This window comes from Martes martes (assembly GCF_963455335.1).
Source record: "Martes martes genome assembly, chromosome: 3".
NCBI classification, from domain to species: Eukaryota; Metazoa; Chordata; class Mammalia; order Carnivora; family Mustelidae; genus Martes; species Martes martes.
The window spans coordinates 2,252,308-2,272,723 of record NC_137890.1 but is presented as its reverse complement, the minus strand read 5'-3'; the positions used below and the strand labels follow the sequence as shown (position 1 = coordinate 2,272,723).

The 20,416-nt window shown below is 50.1% G+C and overlaps 1 protein-coding gene across 2 annotated transcripts in view; it reads right to left on the bottom strand.

The window, feature by feature from the left end:
* Positions 1-13,583: 13,583 nt before the first annotated feature.
* Positions 13,584-20,416, bottom strand: part of ANKRD10 (ankyrin repeat domain 10) — a 32,083-nt gene continuing 25,250 nt past the window's right edge. Inside the window, exons 5-6 of one of the 2 annotated variants that reach the window (XM_080799861.1) lie at positions 18,214-18,456; positions 13,584-15,125 (exon numbers count right to left, since the gene is read on the bottom strand). In XM_080799861.1, the coding sequence (XP_080655987.1) occupies positions 14,650-15,125; positions 18,214-18,456 (719 nt within the window). In that variant the 3' untranslated portion in view covers positions 13,584-14,649. The remainder of the gene's footprint in view (positions 15,126-18,213; positions 18,457-20,416) is intronic. The other variant, XM_080799862.1, reaches the window with a different exon arrangement.

Genomic DNA, 20,416 nt, shown 5'->3' with positions numbered 1-20,416 from the left:
CCACCATCTACGCAACAAATACATCCACCTTCTTAGAAAGTTTCCTTGTGTATCTTTTCTTTTTTGTTTTGGTAATAATAAGTAACAGGAAAGTTACTTCCGTAACACATTTTTAAGTGCACAATCCCTTATTGTTAGTCTCTGGGATTTGCTTGTCTTGAGTACCGAGCTCGGTTCCCCTGAAACCACTTCTCCCCGCCCCACGCCTCCCCGGCCCCGCTCCCCAGCTTCGGGTGTCTATTTCTGTGTCCGGCTTATTTCACTTAGCTTAGGGGCCTCCAGCGTACCCACACTGTTGCCAGCGGGAGGAGCTCCTCCTTTGCCAGGCTGAATACTAATCCAGCGGGCGTGATGCCACACTGTCTCCATCCGTTCATTTGTCGATGGACATCTGGGCTGTTTCCACATCCTGGCTGTTGTGAATAACACTGGAACGAACGTGGGAGCGCAGATACGTCTTCGAGATCCTGATTTCCTTTCCTTTGGATACATACACAGCAGGAGGATTGCTGGGTAAGCCAGCTCTTTTTTTAAGTTTTTGAGGACGCTTTGTACAGTTTACTATAGCGCCTGTACCATTTCATACCCCTGTCAACAGTGTACAAAGGTTCCAATGCCTCCACTCCTTGCCAACACTTTAAAAAAAATTAATCATTATTATTCTTTTTAGCGAGACAGTGCGTGCGCCTGCAAGCAGGGGCAGGTGCAGAGGAAGAGGGAGAGAGAGGATCTCAAGCAGACCCCCACCGACCGCAGGGCCTGACCCGGCACTTGAGCTCACCACCCGAAGTTTGCGACCTGAGCTGAAACCAAGAGTGCGACGGTTAACTGTGCCACCCCGGTCCCACCTCCTGTTACTTTTTAATAATAGTCATCCTGAAGGTGAGGTGAGATCTCATGGGGTTTTGATTTGCTTTTCCTGACGATCAGTGAAAAACGCTGGGCATCTTTTGTATGTCTTCTTTGGAGAAATGTCTATCAGGTCCTTTGCCCATTTTTTAATGGGGCTATTCGTGTTTTTGTCACTGAGTTGGAGGAGTTCCTTCCGTGTTGTGGCAGCTGTCCTCTCCTCACATACATGGTTCGCAAGCATTTCTCGCCCAGTCTGGGTGTTGCCTTCGCACTCGGCGTGTGCTCTGCTGTGAGCTTTTTGGTTAGAAGCGTCCCGCTGGTCCACTCTTGCTTCTGGCCTGGGATCTAAGAAATCGCCGCCGACGCCCGTGTCAAGCGGATCCTCCCCTTTGTTTCCTTCTAGGACTTTCACAGTTTTGTATCCTACACCTAAGTCTTTAATCCATTCTGAGTGTAAAATATTTGTGCCTGGTCCAAGGCAAGGTATAAGTAGAAAACTTAAAAGCCCAAGCAAAAAAGCGCTGGGAGAACTCAGCAAGATGACAGAAGACAAATTTACACAATAAAAAATGCTTTTATGCTGACATTGTTTGAACATGAAAGGGAGGGAAAGTCACACTCACAGTAGCGGCGAAGACGGAGAAACAGCGGAGAGCGAGCACAGCGCACGTCCACGTGGTGCGTGCGAGGAGCAGCATGACCAGGACCCAAGCGCGAGGGAGGACAATGACACGGAAATGCCAGCTGTTCTCGCGCTGATGCCGAGAAGCGCTGATGCCGAGAAGCGCTGATCGCGACCGTCAGCAGGAAGAACCGCACGAGCAGGACAAGAACGTCGCAGAAAACCCGCGGTGGGACACGGGCGCGAACGCCACAATGGGGACGCCTGGGGGCTCGGGCTGCTGAGCATCTGACTCTTGGTTTCAGCTCAGGTCGTGATCGCGCGGTCGTGGGATCGAGCCCCGTGTTGGGCTCCGCGCTCAGCGGGGCGTCTGCTTGAGATTCTCTCTTCCTCTCCCTCCCGCTCACACACACTCTCTCTTTCAAGTAAATAAATAAAATCTTTTTTTATTTTTTAAATTATTTTTAAAGATTTTATTTATGTTTGAGAGAGAGAAGGTCAGAGGGAGACGTGGACTCCTGGTGGAGCTGGGAGCCTGATGCGGGCCTCGATCTCAGGACTCCAGGATCGTGACCTGAGTTAAAGGCAGATGCCTAACCAACTGAGCCACCCAGGCGCCCCAATAAATAAAATCTTTTTAAAAAAACAAACACGGGGCACCTGGGTGGCTCAGTCGGTTAGGCATCTGCCTTCGGCTCGGATCATGATCGGGGTCCTGGGATCGAGCCCCGCATCAGGCTCTCTGCTCAGCAGGGAGCCTGCTTCCCCCACCCTCCGCCTGCCTCTCTGCCTACTTGTGATCTCTATCAAATAAATTAAAAAAACAAAACCAAAAAACCACAGTTGCATGAACAGAGGATAGAACCTAGAGGCCCTTCCAGGTACAGAGAGGAATTTGCTATACGATAAAGGTAACACTTGAACACAGTGACATGAAGCCGTGCAATAAATATTTGGGGGGCAGGACCTACATATTTATGGGCCCAGCACGCTTCCGCTGCGCTACTCTGCTAGGACCTACATATTTAGAAGAAAATATACATCACTGGTGGCCACAGGCAAAGATATTATAAGTAATTAACAACTATATGTAAAAAGATCAGAAAATAACTCAAAGACTATCCAGCAGAGTATTTTTGAAATCCTGCGGTTGGGAAAGCAGTTTTATATAAGAGATTAAATTCAGAAACCATCAAAGAGGAGAACCGATCTGACAAAGACACTCGAACGCCCTTCCTGTCCTCTACCATGGCACAGGATCAGGGTGAAAAGGAGAAGCCCATGCGGGAACTTGGGCTCTGCAAGCTCAGGGTCTGGTCCGCGTGCGGGGCTGCCCCGGGCTACACCTGTGCCCTCCAGGGCTAGACCCGCCGCAGGTCCTTCGGCAGCAGGAGAGAGGAGACTGCTCTCCACAGAACAGTCTGGGGGGCAACGGTGGGAGAGATCCGGGGAAAGGTCTAAAGGTGCGGGAGTATGAGTTGAAAAAAGGAAGTTCTCTGATCCTGCAAACTGGTTTTGGGAGCCGGGACACTCGGATCTGGGGATCAAATGTGCCCCAAGCATTGGTATCTGCAGTCTCAAGTGCTGTGTGGGCGCTGGCCGGGCCAGAAACAGAACCAGCGAAGAGGGGGCCCGGCGCTGGTCCCAGCAGGCGTCTGATGGAATCGTCCTCCCTGGCAGATAAATTCCCATTTCTATCCAAAAGGCCAATAAAAACTTTTCAGTGAAATGTGAAAAAAGACACTAGAACAAAATTTAAAAACAAGGGACAGAAAGACAAAGCGACGGGGCATGCATGCAGAAGGGCTGACGGTGGACGGAACCTTACATAGATCAATAGAAAGGCCGATCCAGAGGAAACCGGACAGAGCAAAGGAGTCGCAGAAAAGTAACTTAAATGACCAGTAAGCATATGACAGATTGTAATTGAAATTTCTCTGCACTGAGACAGGCTTAAAGTTATGGTCACACCCTTGTTTAAATCAGGTTGAAAATATTTGTCCTATAAAAAAATACTGAAACTTTAGGAAACCGATCCTCAATGCTCTGTACTTGGAGAGATGTTGTGCCGCGGCCCACTTGCCCCCGATCCATGTTACCTGACCTCTTCCGTGCCATCGCATCCGACAGGCACTAGCGACCATCCTTCAGCTCTAAAACTTGTGCATCTTTATTCAGTGTGCGCCCTGGGCAGCTGCGCTGTCCCAGCTCCGTAGGGTACACTTCCGACTTCGGCAGAAGTCCCTTCTATCACCTTTCACAGATAAGTTTCAGAGGAAATGTTCCCTTCTCTCCGTACAGAAAGTCAAAGCAGGGCAGGAATGGGGTTGGAGATGTCCCACATGTTTAGGTATGTGCCTTCAGCAAATTTTTTTTTCAGAGATTTTATTTATTTATTTGAGAGAGAATGAGAGTGAAAGAGAGAACATGAGAGGGGAGAGGGTCAGAGGGAGAAGCAGACTCCCCAGTGAGCAGGCAGCCCGATGTGGGACTCCATCCCAGGACTCCAGGACCATGACCTGAGCTGAAGGCAGCCGCTTAACCAACTGAGCCACCCAGGCGCCCTTCCTTCAGCAAATTTGATGGTGTAGCTTCAACCGCATTTTGAATTCTTTTTTAGGTGTTTCTGCTTGTCCACAGGCTGCCTCTCAAGGTGAAATGAACGACTCCCTTTCCAGTTTCAAGAGCAGCCACGAATACTTCAATAGGACCGTTCCACTCTAAAACTCCGCACACGGTCAGGGAGCCCACTTGGCCAAGGCTGGTTTCCAGGACTGGTGTCTGAAGTGCTTCAGCAGGATGACAAGTGAGTGCAGGCAGGACGGCCACGGGCATCTGCGGAAAGTCAGGGACCCACAGCGGCCCCACGGCTCTCTGGGTGGCCCCCTTCTTCGTGACAGTGAGGACACCCCCACTGCTGGGTCAAGACCCAAGTCCTTGACTCTGTCCCAGGAAGCAAATTCTCTTGGCTCCATCTGGCCCCAGAAATGCTACTTCTTCTGCCATCTTTTTCCGTCCCCTGCGCCAATTTTTGGCATCTCTTTAAAAGAGATTTCTTTTATGACTTGGCTCTATACACGTTTTTCATTAGACTGATGAGCCTGTCATGTTTGGGGAGGAATGAGAAACTCTCAGCCTGTCTTTAAACCTTCAACACTTGTGATCTGCCATTACCCGAGTCACCTGATTTCAACAGAGAGCACAGGTGCATGGTGGGCGGCTCTGGGTTCCTGGCACCCAAGAAAGGAAGACTCAGCTATCAGCCTCTTAGAGGACCCGCAACCACAAAACTAGCCTTTGTTTAAAACGGCCTTCTGGGGCGCCTGGGTGGCTCCGTGGGTTAAGCCGCTGCCTTCAGCTCGGGTCATGGTCTCAGGGTCCTGGGATCGAGCCCCGCATCAGGCTCTCTGCTCAGCAGGGAGCCTGCTTCCTCCTCTCTCTCTGCCTGCCTCTCTGCCGACCTGTGATCTCTCTCTGTCGGATAAATAAATAAAATCTTTAAGAAAAAAAAACGGCCTTCTGCAGGTGACTACAGTCACCTCCCCGCCCCTGACCCCAGGCCCTCCCCCCGCACAAACCCGTAAGCCAGTGGGCGTGCCAGAGCATACATGCTGTCTCCCTCGCAGAGAAGAAGCTGGTTGTGAGCGTCAAGAACCCTGCAGACATAAGCTACGATCCGATGACTTTACTTCCAGGATTCTATCTTAAGGAGGCAGTACGGAATCTGGAGGAAACCACACATTCCAAGATATAAATGTTTATTTATATAAATGTTTCATTATTTATGCAGAAAGATGGGGCTGTCCAGCCTCCTTCCCCGTCTCAGCAGTGCCCACGCCTACCCTCCTACTAGGGACCCGGGTCACACACCAAGGCAGTAAGACGGCCTCCGACGCGTGACAGTTCTACTGCGCGATGCTGCGAGCGCGATCCACGTCCACGAGAGGCCGGCCTGGCTCTGAACGCAGCTCTTGGCCTGGGCTGGCATGTTGTGGTGATCACCTCTCTGGTGATGCTGGGCGGTGGCCTCGCACCCACACAGTCGTGTGGTCACGAGGACGAACAGCTCTTTTCTCCGCATACGACAGTTTCCAGCACAGAGGTGTCCCACGCCTTACCGTCAGATCGGCTTTGTGTCAACTGCTGGCTGACGTGGGCTCTGAGCACACACGGCGTGGGGCCGGTTAGGTGTGTGAAAGGCATTTGGGGCTTTCCGATTTTCCCCATTGGGATGAGATGTCCACAACCGTTAAATCATCTCCCCTGCACTGCTGTGCTCACAAGCTTGTCAGTCCATTTACCCCTCGGATTGTCCTTGGTTTACGATGCGGTTACAGCCAATTTTTTTTTTAGATTTTATTTATTTATTTGACACACAGAGAGATCACAAGTAGGCAGAGAGGCAGACAGAGAGAAAGGGAGAAGCAGGTTCCCTGCTGAGCAGAGAGCCCAATGCGGGGCTCGATCCCAGGACCCTGAGATCATGACCTGAGCCAAAGGCAGAGGCTTAACCCCCTGAGCCACCCAGGCGCCCCTGAGCCAATGTTTTGTCAACAAAAGATACTGCGGCAACCACTGTCGTTCGTGCATCTTGTATGCGCCTGTGAATATTTCCACAGAAATCTCCCGGACGGGGGCCGAGGTTCAAGGTTCTGAAGGTGTCAGTTGGTAACAGAGGACACTCTGTCATCAAAGCAATGAACGTGCAGCCCCGCCGCCGCCGGAGCGGGCCCTTCCCGCTCCTGTGAACACGCGCTGCCGGATGTCTACACGGATCTAACGATTTTTAATATTTAACAAGTTCATGTGCGCAGCTGGTGGGCAGGTAAAGAACACGGACCCTCCACCCCTCCCCCTACCTCCCAGAGACCTTATCACCATTCCTGCTTCTTACATGCACAAAAAAGTAGGTCTTTGATGGTCTTTATCTCTGTATCTTGATTTGTCAACATCAGACGTGAGCTCCTGATGCTCGGCTGCGAGGACGAGGACTCCCCTGTTCCCAGCACTCTGCGGTCCCTCCCCCAGCAGACGTTGTCTTCCCTTCTTTCAGTCACTCTGGCCGACACGCTGGTGCTCTCTTAACCACCCTCCCCCAGACCCCGCTCAGCAGAGGGACTCTGGACACCACACACCAGGGGATGGCAGGCAGGTGCATGCAAAGGGAGGTGACTGGGGGCCTGGATCCCATGACACTGAGGAGCAATCGTGCCCATCCTGGGCCACCTTCTCTCAGGCTAGTTTTACAGGAGAGAGAAACAAACCTCTGTTTTAAGATTTATTTATTCGGGGAGAGGCGGGGCAGAGGGAGAGAGTCTGGAGCAGACGCCCCGCTGAGCGCTGAGCACTGAGCACAGAGCCCGACGCGGGGCTTGATCTCATGACCCTGGGATCACAACCCAGAGTCGGACACTGAGCTGACCGTGCCCCCCCCACGCCCTTGGCACCCCCAGATCTATTTTACATCGCTCTCATTTGGCGGGTTTGGGTACACCCAAATGGGACCCTACCTTACCTGGTGCCAATGTCACTCCAAGCGGCAGACTTCTAGACTGTTCTACGCTCCGTCCCTCGTTCCCAAGAGGGCACTGTCCCTCCGCTTCCCGCCAAGCACCCCCAGTCTCTCCCCATCTTGCCAATGGGCCACTCTCCCTAGAACACTGGCTGGTCATCCGCGCTCTGATCATAAGCGGAGTCCGAAGACACAAAGGCCACGCGCATCACGACCAACTTCTGTTTCTAGCGATGTCCGGAGAGCTGGCATCTGGCACCGCCCCGCAGCGTCCTTTCCCAGAGCGCCCCACCCCTACCCCTTGTCATAAGACAGTCGGAGACTTTGGTCGCACAGCCACAGACCGATGCACCGCATTTATACAAACAATCATACGGCCCACAGGAAACGTTCCTCCGTCACGCGCACTGTTGCTCTGTTATGCATTTTTTGGGGGCTGAGGTGTCTGGCTGGAATGAGAGTGACCGACTCACCCCGTTTGACTGGCGTGCTCCCTGTTTTAGTCTTGCTGGCTTGGTCGGTAGCAGGATTCTGGGTGAAACACGACTTCCCTTTCAAACCTGTGGAATAATTCATTAGTGGGAGCGTCTGTTACCTGCGGGAAGGTGCTCCAGGCTGCCGCACACCTCACGTTCCCCACCCTGAGGGTCAGTTCCAGGCCCACCTGGGCCCCCTCCTGCAAATGTTGGCAAGTTTTGCAGAACACACTTAATTTTTTAGAAGTCTTGCATTTATAGGAAACTAACAACAGTACAGAGTTCCCATATAACTTCTTTTTAAAAAAAAAAAGATTTTAGTATTTGACAGAGAGAGAGAGAGAGAGCGCGCACAAGCAGGGGGAGCAGCAGAGGTAGAGGGGGAAGCAGGCTCCCCGCTGAGCAGAGAGCCCGATGTGGGGCTCAATCCCAGGACCCCGAGATCATGACCTGACCCGAAGGCAGAGGCTTAACAACTGAGCCCCCCAGCCGCCCCTTGATATAACACTTTTATTATTAACATCTCTCATTCGTGTGGTCTGTTATGACTAAGCAACCAGTGTGTGCGCACAGTATAATGAAGGTCCATACTTTATTCAGATTTCCCTAATTTTTAGCAAAATCCTTTCTTTTCCTGTCTCACGTTATGCTACTCAGGTCTCCTTATGCTTCCCGCTGGGAGTTCCTCAGACTTTGGACCACCCTGACAGCCCCGTGTCCACCGATAGCCCTGCTGGGACGCCCTCCTCTTAGCCCAGGGTGGTCGCGATGCTTCTGTGTCACCCAAACCACAAAACTAATCTTTGAGCAAGCTTGACGCACGCAGGTAAATCTGGGTAAAACAGTGCTTTCTCCGGACAAGGACAGGCTCAAACCCGCCCGTGCTCGTCCACCCCTACCGCACGCTGCTCCGTCTGTCGCGCTGAGCGCGGCCGAGCACCGGCAGCTGGTGCCGAACCCCCGCTGCATAACCACCGTCCGCGGCGGCTCACACGGCCTGTCTTCCTCTTCCTGCTGCTCCCTCGTCTGCAGCCTCAGGAGTGACGGGTGCCCTCCCCGTCCCCGGTGGAGGCCCTGAGCAGCAGCCCTGACTTCGGGTTCAGGGCCCCCTGGTCTGGGCCCTGGGCAGGTGTCACCTCAGCAAATCCGCATCCTGGCTCAAAGCTGCCACTCCATGCGGAGCCGAACGCGGCTTGTCGTGGCCTGACACTCTGGGAGGCCGCGGAGCGTCATGTTTCTGGAAGGCCAGCCTCCAACGCGGGTGAGAGCAACCTGGCCGGCTCCGTCGGTCGGGGCCTGGCAGGAGACAGCGACAGCCCCAGTGACCTTAACGGGAGAAATTACCGAAAAGAACGCCGGCCAGGTGAGAACTGTCTTGAAGAGGGGCAGCGCCCGCGGCAGGGGCTCCGGCCGGGCCTCCCTCTGGCTGTCACCAGCCCGGTGTGCCTTCCTACTGTGGCTCCCGCTGCTGCCCCCCGGCCTCCGACGGCGAGCCTCATGGCCGTGTCTGAGCCGCGTCCACTCTGCCAGCCCGACCCTCGGCCTGTCTTCCCTCCCCACGCCGGTGCCACCTCGGTCCCCTCGGCTACAGGATCTTGCCATCATTGTCCCCCTCCAGGCTGCCCGCGGGAGGCAGAGAAGGCAGTGGGCACGGTCAGCGGCTCGTTACCCCAACTCTCGAGAGCGCGTCAAACACTGTGGTTTGCACCCTGCTCCCTGCCTCCCCGCAGAGGCGCCGCGGTTCCTGGGAGGGGGGGCTGTCTCGTTCCACCGGATGCCGTTGCCACCTCCCTCCTCCTCTGCCGGAGAGAACTTCAAAATGACTCAAAGAAAGCAAGTGTCACCGTTCTGTATGGAAACGTCACGTGCTATTTGACGCAGTGGTCCACGCTGTTCAGCTCACAAAACGGGCTTAGATGATCTTGAATTGTATGACCTGTCGGAAAAGCCGTAGCAGCCAATGACGGTCATGAGAAGACATTTTCTCTTTACTTAATTATTTTTTAAAAAGATTTTATTTATTTATCAGAGAGTGCGTGAGAAAGAGCAGGGGCAGAGGAGAGGGGGGAGCACACGTCCTGCTGATCAGGGAGCCCGCTGCGGGACTCGACCCCTGAGCTGAAGGCAGACGCTTCACCGATGGAGCCCCCCCAGGTGCCCCAACATTTGAACTTTCAAGCAAAAATGACAATTTCCAAACTTGTATCCACCACCACGCACCATGCACTTGACACACTTTCCAGCCTGAACTTTTATGAGATTGTTAATGACATTAAGGTGATTTTCTTAATAAGAAAACGTTTCAACACTTGAACATGTGCAGAACTCAAATAATGTTCTCCGAACAGTTAATGCAGGATGTTATACAGTGACGCGTGGATTAGAGGCCCATTTCGCGGGCAAGATAATGCCCAGTAACCGGGTATAAGAAATCCAGCGCCATGGCCCGATTCAACACGGCAGCTAACCCGAAAGGAACTACCAGTGTGCAGGTCTGGTGTCAAATCCCCGCAGCGGACTGCAAAGGCTATTAAAATGAAAATATCCCCCCCTTTCTCAAGTACTTATCTGTACGAGTCCAGATTTTCTTCACACACGTCAATCGGAACATTCATTTAAACCTCCTTTCTTTTCGGAACGTTTTGTAGTTCTGTGTCGAGGTCTTGAACATCTCCCTTTTTCAGTGCGAATAGAGTTAACCTACAGTACTGCGCTAGTTCCGGGTGTACAACACAGCGATTCAACAGTTCTATACACTTCAGTGCCCCTCGCTAGCGTGCTCTGAATCCCCTCCCTACGGCATTTTGCTCTCCGACCGACTTCCTTCACTTCGCATTATACCCTCTAGATCCACCCACGTTGTTGTGAACGGCAAGATTCCACTCTTGATGGCTGAGTTACATCTCACCGTATGGACATCACATCCTCCTTATCCACGCATCAGTCAGCGGACACTCCGCTTGCTCCCACAGTTTGGCCATTATAAATAATGCTGCAATAAACACGGGGTGAATGTATCCTTTCCAATTAGTGTTTTCATTTTCTTTGGGTAAACAATTATTAGATCATATGGTGGTTCTATTTTTAATTGAGGAACTTCCATAATGTTTTCACAGTGGCTGCACCAGTTTGCATTCGTACCAACACACGAGGGCTCCCCTTTTTCTATATCCTCACCAACATCTGTTGTTGTTTTTTTTTTTTTTTTAATTTTAGCCCTTCTGACAGGTGTGAGGGGACACCCCACTGTAGGTCTGCTTTGCATTGCCCTGAGTGATGATGAACATCTTTTCATGTGTCCGTTGTCCAGCTGTACGTTTTCTTTGGAAAAATGTCTATTTGGGTCCTCGGTCATTTTTGTTGGATTACTTTCTTTTGTTTTGGGTGCTGAGTTGTATAAGTTCTTTATGTATTTTGGATACTAATCCCTTATCAGTGGCAAATTATCTCCTCCCACTCAGCAGGCTGCCTTTGGCTTTGTGGTGGCTTCCTTCGCTTTTTATTTTGATATAGTCCTAATAGTCTGATTTTGCTTTTGTTTCCCTTGCCTGAGGAGATCTACTGAGAAACAGGTCTCTGGCCGTTGTCAAAGAAAGGACGGCCTTTGTTTTCTTCTAGGAGTTCTATGTTTTCAGGTCTCAGCTATAGGACTTTTTAATCCATTTCGAGCTTATTTTTGTGTATGCTCTGAGAAAGGGGTCCGGTTTCATTACTTTGCATGTAGCTATCCAGTTTTCCCAACACCTTTAAAAAAAAAGATTTTATTATTTGAGAGAGAGAGAGAGAGAGAGAAGGAGCGTGAGTGTGGGCAGGGATGGAAGGAGAAGCAGATTTCCTGCTGAGCACGGAGCCTGATGCGGGGCTTGATCCCCCGGTTAAGGCAGATGCTTAACCAACTGTGCCACTCAGGTCAGGTGTCCCCCCAACAACAGCATTGTTTGAAGAGACTTTTTCCCACTATATATTCTTGCCTCCTCTGTTGTAGATAACATAAGTGTGGGCTCCCGTGCTGGGTTCCCTATACTGTTCCATTGATCCGTGTCCATTTTTGCACCAGAACCATATCGTTTTGAAGATGGCAGCGTTGTAGCACACCTTCAAATTTGGGATTGTGATACCTTCAGCTTTGTTTTTCTTTTTCAAGATTGCTTTGGCAATTTGAAATCTTTTCTGGTTCCATACAAATTTTCTTACTATTTGTTCTAGTTCTGTAAAAAATGTTAGTATTTTGATGGGGACTGCATTAAATCTGCAGGTTGCTTTGGGTGGTGTGGGCACATTTGTTCTTCTGATGCACATGCGTGGAATGTCTTTCCTTTCGCTTGTGTCCTCCTCAGTTTCTTTCCTCACTGCTTTATGGCTTTCAGAGTGAGGAGCTTTCTTTTCCTTGCTTAAGTTTGCTCCTCGGTACTTTATTATTCTCGGTGCAACTGTAAATGGGATTTTCTTAATTTCTCTTTTTGCTACTTCAATAGTGTATGGAAAGCAACAGATTTCTGCATATTAATTTTGTAACCTGCAACTTTACTGAATTCATTCATCAGTAGTTTGTGGTGGCGTGTTTAGGGTTTTCTCTGTGCAATCTGAAAACAGATTTTCTCAACCAAAATGTTTAAATCTTCTTTCTCTCTGAAATGTTTTAGTTTTTAGTGTGGAGGTTTTGAACACCTTTTAAAGTATATTCCTAGGTGTTTTATGGTTTTGATGTTACTGTCAATGGAGTTTTTAAAGTTTAATTTTCCATTTGTTTGTGATTACTGTTTAAGCCCCTAAAAGGGTCTTCAGGCCAAAAAAGTTAAGACCCAATAAACTCTTATAACTTAGAATGCACTTAATTTTGGTGAGACAGGCAGAGTAAAATTTCAGCTTATTCTTTTGGGTCAGTGTTAAAATGATGTCCACATGTTTTTAAAGGACTAGAACTTTGTTTTTCTTTGTCAGGTCCTAAGTATGAAAAACTTCCCCAAATATATACAAGGTAGAACAAAACACCTTCATGTACCCAGTGTTAACATCGGCTCCTACCCCGTCTCGTGTGGGCTTTGTTCCTTCTGCACTCTACCACTCCTGTGTCATTCTGAAGCCAATTCCAGGGACAATGGAATTTTCCTGTAACAATGTTGTTACGATCTCTAAACGGGAACCTCACATGCTCACGTCAATGCCTCTGAGCGACAAGACAAGCAAACTGCATCCGTCACACCGCGTACGGCTGGTGCCCCCTGTAGGTTCTACACAGTAGGTGGTCCCCGAGAAGCCGTGAGATTCTGTCCAACAACTCCCAAGACTAAATGAAAGGTTGATCCTTGAGCATTTTAAGAGATTCACTTCATGTTTTCCAGCAAATATTAACTCACTGCACAGTCTCGGAAATACATTAAGGACTAGTCCAAGCACAGGACTGCGTGGTTTTACCCCTCCTGCAGACTCAGAGCACCCTGGGTGGCTTCTCAGTGCAGTCATTTAGAAGGGCGGCAGCCGCCATCTGGGCTCAGGGCTCGATTACTGATGCCTGCTGTGGGCATGGGATTGGGTGGTATCAGAGCTCGATTACTGATGCCTGCCGTGGGCATGGGATTGGGCGGCAGTGACACAGCAAGTGTATTCGTGCTTCTGTTCTCAGCCTCCAGTAATTTTTGTGACACTTCCAAAGGCTAATACCCCCTCACCCTGGTATGTTAAATTTACAATAATATGCATAAAAAAACCAGTGCTCTAAATAACATACAAGGCATGCCAGAGATTATTTTGTTGGCATTTACTAAGTGTAATTTATAGTTTTAAAAGGCTTCATATGTTCATAAATGTCTGCTGGCCCAACGTTCAGTAAATCATGGTCATTGTTTTTTATGAAAATATGCACGCAGGGACAATACTGCTAGCTGAGAGCAACTGATACCCCCCCAAGAGGCTCTGGGAGAAAAGGGTCCTAAGACTAGAACATATTCATCAAGAAACCAAAAGTGGCCAGAAATTACATGGGCAGGACCAGAGGAGTAAAGTAAAATCTTACAAGCAAAATAGAAGGGGACACTCCACTTGTCCCTCCCTTCCTGTCCCCTGCACGGCACCCCCCACCCCCCTCCTCCACCCTAGAAAGCAAGCACACCCCAGGCACGGCTCAAGTGTGAGTTTTTTATTCAATCTGTAAAGCACAGTTTAAAAACAAGATGTTAGTAACACTCTTAGGACATTGGCTTGTTCAATGGACATTTTCTCTAACTTCACCAATTTTCATTACAAAAATCAGAAAAGTAAAAATTCATTACAATATTTGCACAGTGTGACCACTAGCTGCTTAAACAAAAGCTAATTTCTATAAAACCATAAACTTAGTGCACTTTTATTAAGAGAGATCCAAAATTCTCTCAGTAGACAGGATATACATAGTGGTATACATTTTAAAGCAGAAACCACTCCCTCCCCCCCCAAAAAAACAAGAAAAAAGAAAATATAAGTCAAAATAGTCAGTTATAAATATCCTGACCTGACAGTTCCTACAAATAGTAATTTCCACTACATATAAAGGAAACCGTTATCTGTGGTACAAACCGCAGAGACAAAGCAAGAAATGTGGAATAAAACCACGATAGGGCAGAAGTCAGTCCCGGACTGCAGGTGTTTTCAGTGAAACGCGGGGCAGGGAGCTACGTTGTTGACAAAGGGGCCGCTTCCGCCCCCAAACCACCACGCGTGCCTGGAAGAAGACCCACCACACGGCAAGTTGCAAAGTTTCAATGAAAAGACTTTGAAAAAGACAAATTTTTTTTTTCAAGAAATCTTTGTAAGGCTGTACTTTGCATAGGGAACGAGCCGTCTTCTGTCATAGATTCTACGGGGAAGAGCAGAAGCAAGCTTTTCAAAAGGACCGTGGGCAAGGAGTCTGGAAGGATGGCATCCTACGGTGACGGCGTTCAAAGGAAAACACCGAGGCTGGCAGCTGAAAAATTAGACTCGGAAAGAGGCCCGCAACCTGGCGGAGGAAACACCTGGGCACTAAGTCAGCCGTCCTCGTGCATACAACAGGACTCACGAGGAACTTCTCAAATACAAGCTGACTTTGTCAGAAAGCCGAAGTATACAAAAATAGTACAAGTCGTGACATTCCCTCAAATGGGCGCTACGTGAGTATTTGCGGTCGGCTACTAGGAGGGATGGGCGCATCCGCATGGCCAGGCTGCCGGTCTCTACGAGCCGTGGTACAGGTGCATGGCCCCGAGGGCGGCACCGCCGTGTCTCTCTGCTCCTTTCGCAGAGCTGGGGTGCTCCGCCACGCTACTAAGCTCAGGGATGCTTTCCGCGGTGTCCCCAAACCCATGGTAATGCCCGTAGTGCAGGTTCTCCTCAATGCCCTCCACCCAGGAAGGTCTATTAGCCACGCAGCTACTTGGGCTCCCGTTCAGGTGCAGAGAGCCGCACATCTCGGCGTTAGCGCTCATGGTCTTTTCCGGCTCCTCGGTCCCATTGACACAAAGCAAACCCTGGCTACTCGGAAAAGGCCGTCCTTGAACTACGCCACTGCTAACACCATTAGCTCCTGATAAGCTCTGGTCACTCCTGCTCTCCGTCCCATTGAGCTGTGTCGTGGAGGGGAAGTCCAAATGTCCATTGATGACACATCCATTTGTCAATGTATCCGACGCGGGGCTACTGTTTTTCATATCTGCATTGAGAAATACACCTGTCACCAAAATTCTGAACCAGAGGGGGAAGAGGAACTAGAACAGTTTCATTGCTGCCACAACTCTAAAGGATTTATTTAGCTTCTTTTTTTTTTTCTTTAAAACAAACCAGTTCCTTTTCCGGAGGTAAAAAACTGCATAGGCAGATTTAAAAATAGAACCAACAGCAGCATGTTCCCGGTAAGACAGGACACATCTCTGGCTTTCGGCTGCACCGAGCGACTGAATGCAAACGCCTGAGCCGACAGATCTGCGGCATGAAAACGACCAGTAGCCCTGGAAAGCCGCCAGCAACACCCAGAATCGAAAAAGTGCTCTCGTGTTAAGACTACTTTCAGGAAGACGTTTTAAAAATCACCTGCGAGACAGTCCAGCAGAACGAAGTGGGAGGTTTCCCACAGGGTTAAAATAAAACCCCACCCCTCTCCAGCTCTCAAGGAAGGGGAGAAAGAAAGGCGGCTGCCGAAACGGGGACCTGGGGGCTCCTGGGACCGGGTGAGGCAGTGCCACACGAGCTCTGGGGACGCGGCCCACCGCTCAGGCCTGGCGCTCAGACACGGGAGCTCAGATCTTAGCGATCCTCGCGTCCACGTGGCACCTGTGTGGCTCGGCGAGCGGCCAGCGAGGACGGGACACTAAGCGCTCTAACGCGTGCGGTCTGGGACCAGCGGCGCAGCAGCGCGAGCCCTGGCAGGGCCTTCTGAGTTCGCCAGGTGAGTGGACTCCGATGTCCAAGGCTTCATCTAATGAGGCTTTGGTAAAAAAACGCTTAGGTTGGGAAAATGTTGCTTGCTTAACCTGCATAGGCAGACATCCACCAACTCAGGAGATGTATTACGGGGAACGACAGAGTCAATCCCAACACACCTGGGCCCAAGGGGACAGCGATTACAAGGTACTTTTCCGTACAAGGAAACCCGGGATTCAATATTCACGTTCACAGGAGTTCACAGAACAGTACAAAGAATGACTGAGAATTAGGTCTTGCTTGGTAATAGGAAATTTTCTCTCAATGTTCTGAGCTGTTAAAGCAAGGTATGGCATTAAACACATGAGCAGAGTCCCACGACCGTTGGAACGAGGACACGTTTCCGCACCCACAGGTCCCCTGACACACAGCGTGGCCCTCCCCCAGAAGGGCTGACTTTCCACCTCACCAGCCAGGTGCCTCTGATTTGCACTTGGACATAGGTTTCTGTGTGTCCCGCAAATCTTCCTGCCGATAAAAAATCATGGCTTGTTCAATGAACAAAAACACCTTCTACACATTCCGCTAATCATTTTTCTGGCAGTTTAAGTGATAATCATACTTTATAACTGCTATAAATTCTTCAGAGGATAAGGGACTTTTTTTTTTCCCCAATTAAAGGACAGCTCTTTTATTTAGTTAAAACTCAAGGCTAGAGAAGAAGTATTTCAAGAACTGAACATGAAGTAGAATAAAAAGAAATAAAATGAGCTAATCCCAGAGAACTTTTATCAGTGTTCCTGGGTGGTGAAATTCATGAGTATGATGGTGACCTTGACGGTCACTAAGACAAATAACTGTGTCCTAGTAACAGACACGGACATGAGGTTTCCAGGGGATCAGCACTGAAAAGGTCCAGGAGCACAGGCTCAGACACCAGAGTCACCTCGACTCAGTTCTCCGTTCGAGCTCCGTGTGCAGGTGTCTCTTCTAGCACCCGGGGGGGGGGGGGGCAAGGACGAGCGCCGGGACGCAACGTCAACACCAAGGCTACTTGATGACCTCATGTCCTTGCGGAAAATCTAGTCCAGCTGAGCACGAGAACGGCGGGCATCCTAGAGACTGGCTATTCGTGACCCTGCCTGGCCGCCTCCAACACCGTCCTAGCTCCTTGCCCCTCATGCCTCTCCGGGCCCGGGCTCCCGCACACCACCTGTCTGCCCACGGCACGGCCCCCAGGAGTTCAGCCTGTTTTGTGCACATGGGCAGACGGCGCTGTACGCAAGGTGACCAGAAGTATGGCGCCCGTCACACAGGACGAGCTGGGCTTGAAATAAAAGTGTGGCCTTTTCAACGCGACACCCACACTGGCTATTAAATTTGGCCTGAAAACGCAGGATATTAACGCTTGAAGTTTAGAGGTTACTTCTGCCTTTTAAAGCATGTAGCTATGTCATTTGTTTTGAAAAGCTTTGAGTTTTGTTACTTGTCTTTAGCCAAGGCCTTTAAATTATTAATGTATTAGAATTTTCCATAGAAAATCTACCCATTTAATTATCTGGCAAAAAGGTGATTCCATCTGTAAACCTGTAGCTTCTAGAAAGATGTACACATTTTCCTTCCATTTTTAGTCACAGAAATGATTTTTTGTGTATGTCTGGGAAGCGTAATGCATAATCTCTTACCCAGTGAAGAATTCAGCATAGAGACATAATAAAACCTTAAACAAACCAGTATCTATTCCTACATATATTAACACAGTAAGAAACGGCTAAGATGTTTTCACGGTCACCTAAAGAGAAAATTGGCAGAGAAAAGTGTTAACTCCAAGGAAAAGTCTTGAGAGATTCTGAATGCTGCAAGAAACAGCCTTTAACCGTCAACCGTGCGGAGACATCACACCTGTGGCGTGTACGTGTCTGGGGGCCGCGGCGCTCAGCACGTGGCCGGACTTGGAGTCGCCGTCCCGGAAACCACAGCAGCCAGCAGAGGCGAGCGGGAGGCCCCACGCGGGCGAGACCAGTCACAGGTCAAAACCACCCACCCGTCCTCCGTGTCCACAGCAAGCCATCCCTCTCGCTGCGCACCAGGCGGAAACCACTAACAACAGATGTCTGATGTGTTCACCCAAAGGTTACATGTCAGGAAAGTAAGCATGCGAAACCTCTTTGAAATTAAACAAGGCACGTGAAGCGGAAGCTTCAAACCAAAGTAGGAAGATTGCACTTAAACGTCTCCTATCTACAGAATGCACCCGAAACACTTATCCTCGTATCTACAGACTCGCCCAAGATATGCAAACGGTAGCGTAACATTCTTTAAAACGCCGGACAGCAAAGTGCAACGCTGGGGAGGAGACTCGGGTCAGAAATAGTACGCACACTGGCTCCTGCAGCGACAAGGCGTCTGCATCGCTGAGACCGTGTACACTTCTATTTCTCTGGGTCCGACAGAACCACCCTCCTGCTGTCTGGTGTCTTCGACCATGGGGCTGCTGCCGCAGCTAACAGGGAACTGTCCACTCCCACCTGTGACAGCCGCGAGCTCTCTGTCGACCAGCATTTTGTCAGCTTCGTCGTCCGCGTCGCTGTTCCCCAGCGGCGTGCAGGGACCCGAGCTCCGAGCTGCACAGAACACAAAAGCAATTTTAGATCCCTGCAACCGCAAGCTTTTAAGACAATGGTTTCTCCCTCCTTTTTTCCTCTAAGAGCCCTGAATGCTCCCAATCTGTGAAAACAACGGAATAATCTTGGGATTAGCAAGGAGCCTAGAGCACGACTGGGAAACTGATTCCTCCACGGCAGAAAAACACTTCCTGAGCTGTGCAGTTTCAAGAAGTCACGGGATTTCGGACACTTACTCTATACGTACCCAATGGCACAAATTCTCCTTCATGGCTGGTCCCCGGAGGAAATAAAGCAGTTCTACAACCCACAGAGGTTTCTAAATATGTTTCTAAGTTCAGCAGACTCTGTATTATGCCCCGAAATGTTCCTTCAGTTATTTTTCAGAAAGAAACATGAAGACGGGGCGCCTGGGTGGCTCAGTGGGTTAAAGCCTCTGCCTTTGGCTCAGGTCACGATCCCAGGGTCCTGGGATCGAGCCTCGCATCGGGCTCTCTGCTCAGCAGGGAGCCTGCCTCCGCCTCTCTCTCTGCCTGCCTCTCTGCCTACCTGTGATCTCTGTCAAATAAATAAATAAAATCTTAAAAAGAAATATGAAGACAATTCTTGAATAACATAAAAGCAATTAAAATTATCCTAAATTAAAAAAAATTCACTAATTTCAGTAGTAGAAAGGAAAGTAAAAGCCAAGATTAAATATTGTCCTGGGGGCGTGGGCCTGTGCACCAAGATACAATAACACCGGAAACGAACATTACAGTCCTAGTTCCAAGATTTTTGGAGCTGAAGTTGCGCACATTCCTCAAAAAAGGATCATTCTCTGGCTCTTGGAGGAAAACGAACATGCACATTTAATCACGTTTGCTGCAAGAATCACACTCATTGTGTGGAAACAGTCCCCTGGGCGCCCCCGCCCCACCCCCAGCAGCCACGTTCCCGTGATTATGTGGTTCTCTGGTCTCAGCACGCATGTGCTGTTACAAAACCGGACCCCCAGACTGCCTTCGTGCTTTGCTTTTCTTCATCTACCATGGCATGAACGCAGCTCGTGAACAAAGTCCACAAGAACCTTTTAAAGTCAAATAATCCGCTGTAGGGTCGCATTATAACCCCCTGCTACTCCCCGGCTGTCCTGTCGTGAGCACCACAATCCACATCCTCATCACGGCACCTTTGTGTGTACTTCTGGGTCTTTAATCAGATAAATTTCTGGGTCAAAGTATATATACAATAAACAACTTTCGGTGCTAAATCTTTCCAATAAACATTTAAAAACAGACATGAACTCTGCAGCTTCAATTACTTCTGATTTGGAGGCAGGAGTCGTTTTTTTACAGATACAAAGGGAAGGAGCGAGCGACCAGGCTCCAGGCTGCCACTAACCCCAAGCCAAACCGCGGAGACCGGAGAATAATGCACGGTCTTCACGAAGAGGAATGCAAGTCCCGGACGACCGGCATGTGGGAGAAACAGAGCAGTGTGACCTGTGTAGCTGGTCTGCACAGGCAGGAGGCCAAGGGCACTCACAACACAGGTGCTTTTAAGCCCGAGGCATTAAGTCATGGATTCCGGCTTTCCCACTCAAGGCTCTCCTCCTTCCTCCACGGGCCCCCATCAGCGACAGGCAAGCTGCCACCCCCCCGCAGAAGCAGGTACTTTCAACAAGTCCGTGGCAAACTAGCCACCTTCATGAGGGGGCGGGGGGTGTTCAGGACCTTCGGGGAGACCCCAGCCGGTCATTTCAGAAACGAGGAGCCTGCGGTCTGCGTGGGCTCAGGTCCTGCTCCTTCTTCTCCTACGCCTGGTAAGCCGCCCTGGGAATCCGGTGGTCCGCGGAGAACAGGCGCACGCACCAAACCAGCAAAGCCATGGACGGACGCCCCTGTGAACGGGGCTACAGGGCGGCGCTCAGTGTCTGTACTCGTGAGGTCAGCTCTTCAGGATCCGGGGGCCAGGGTTC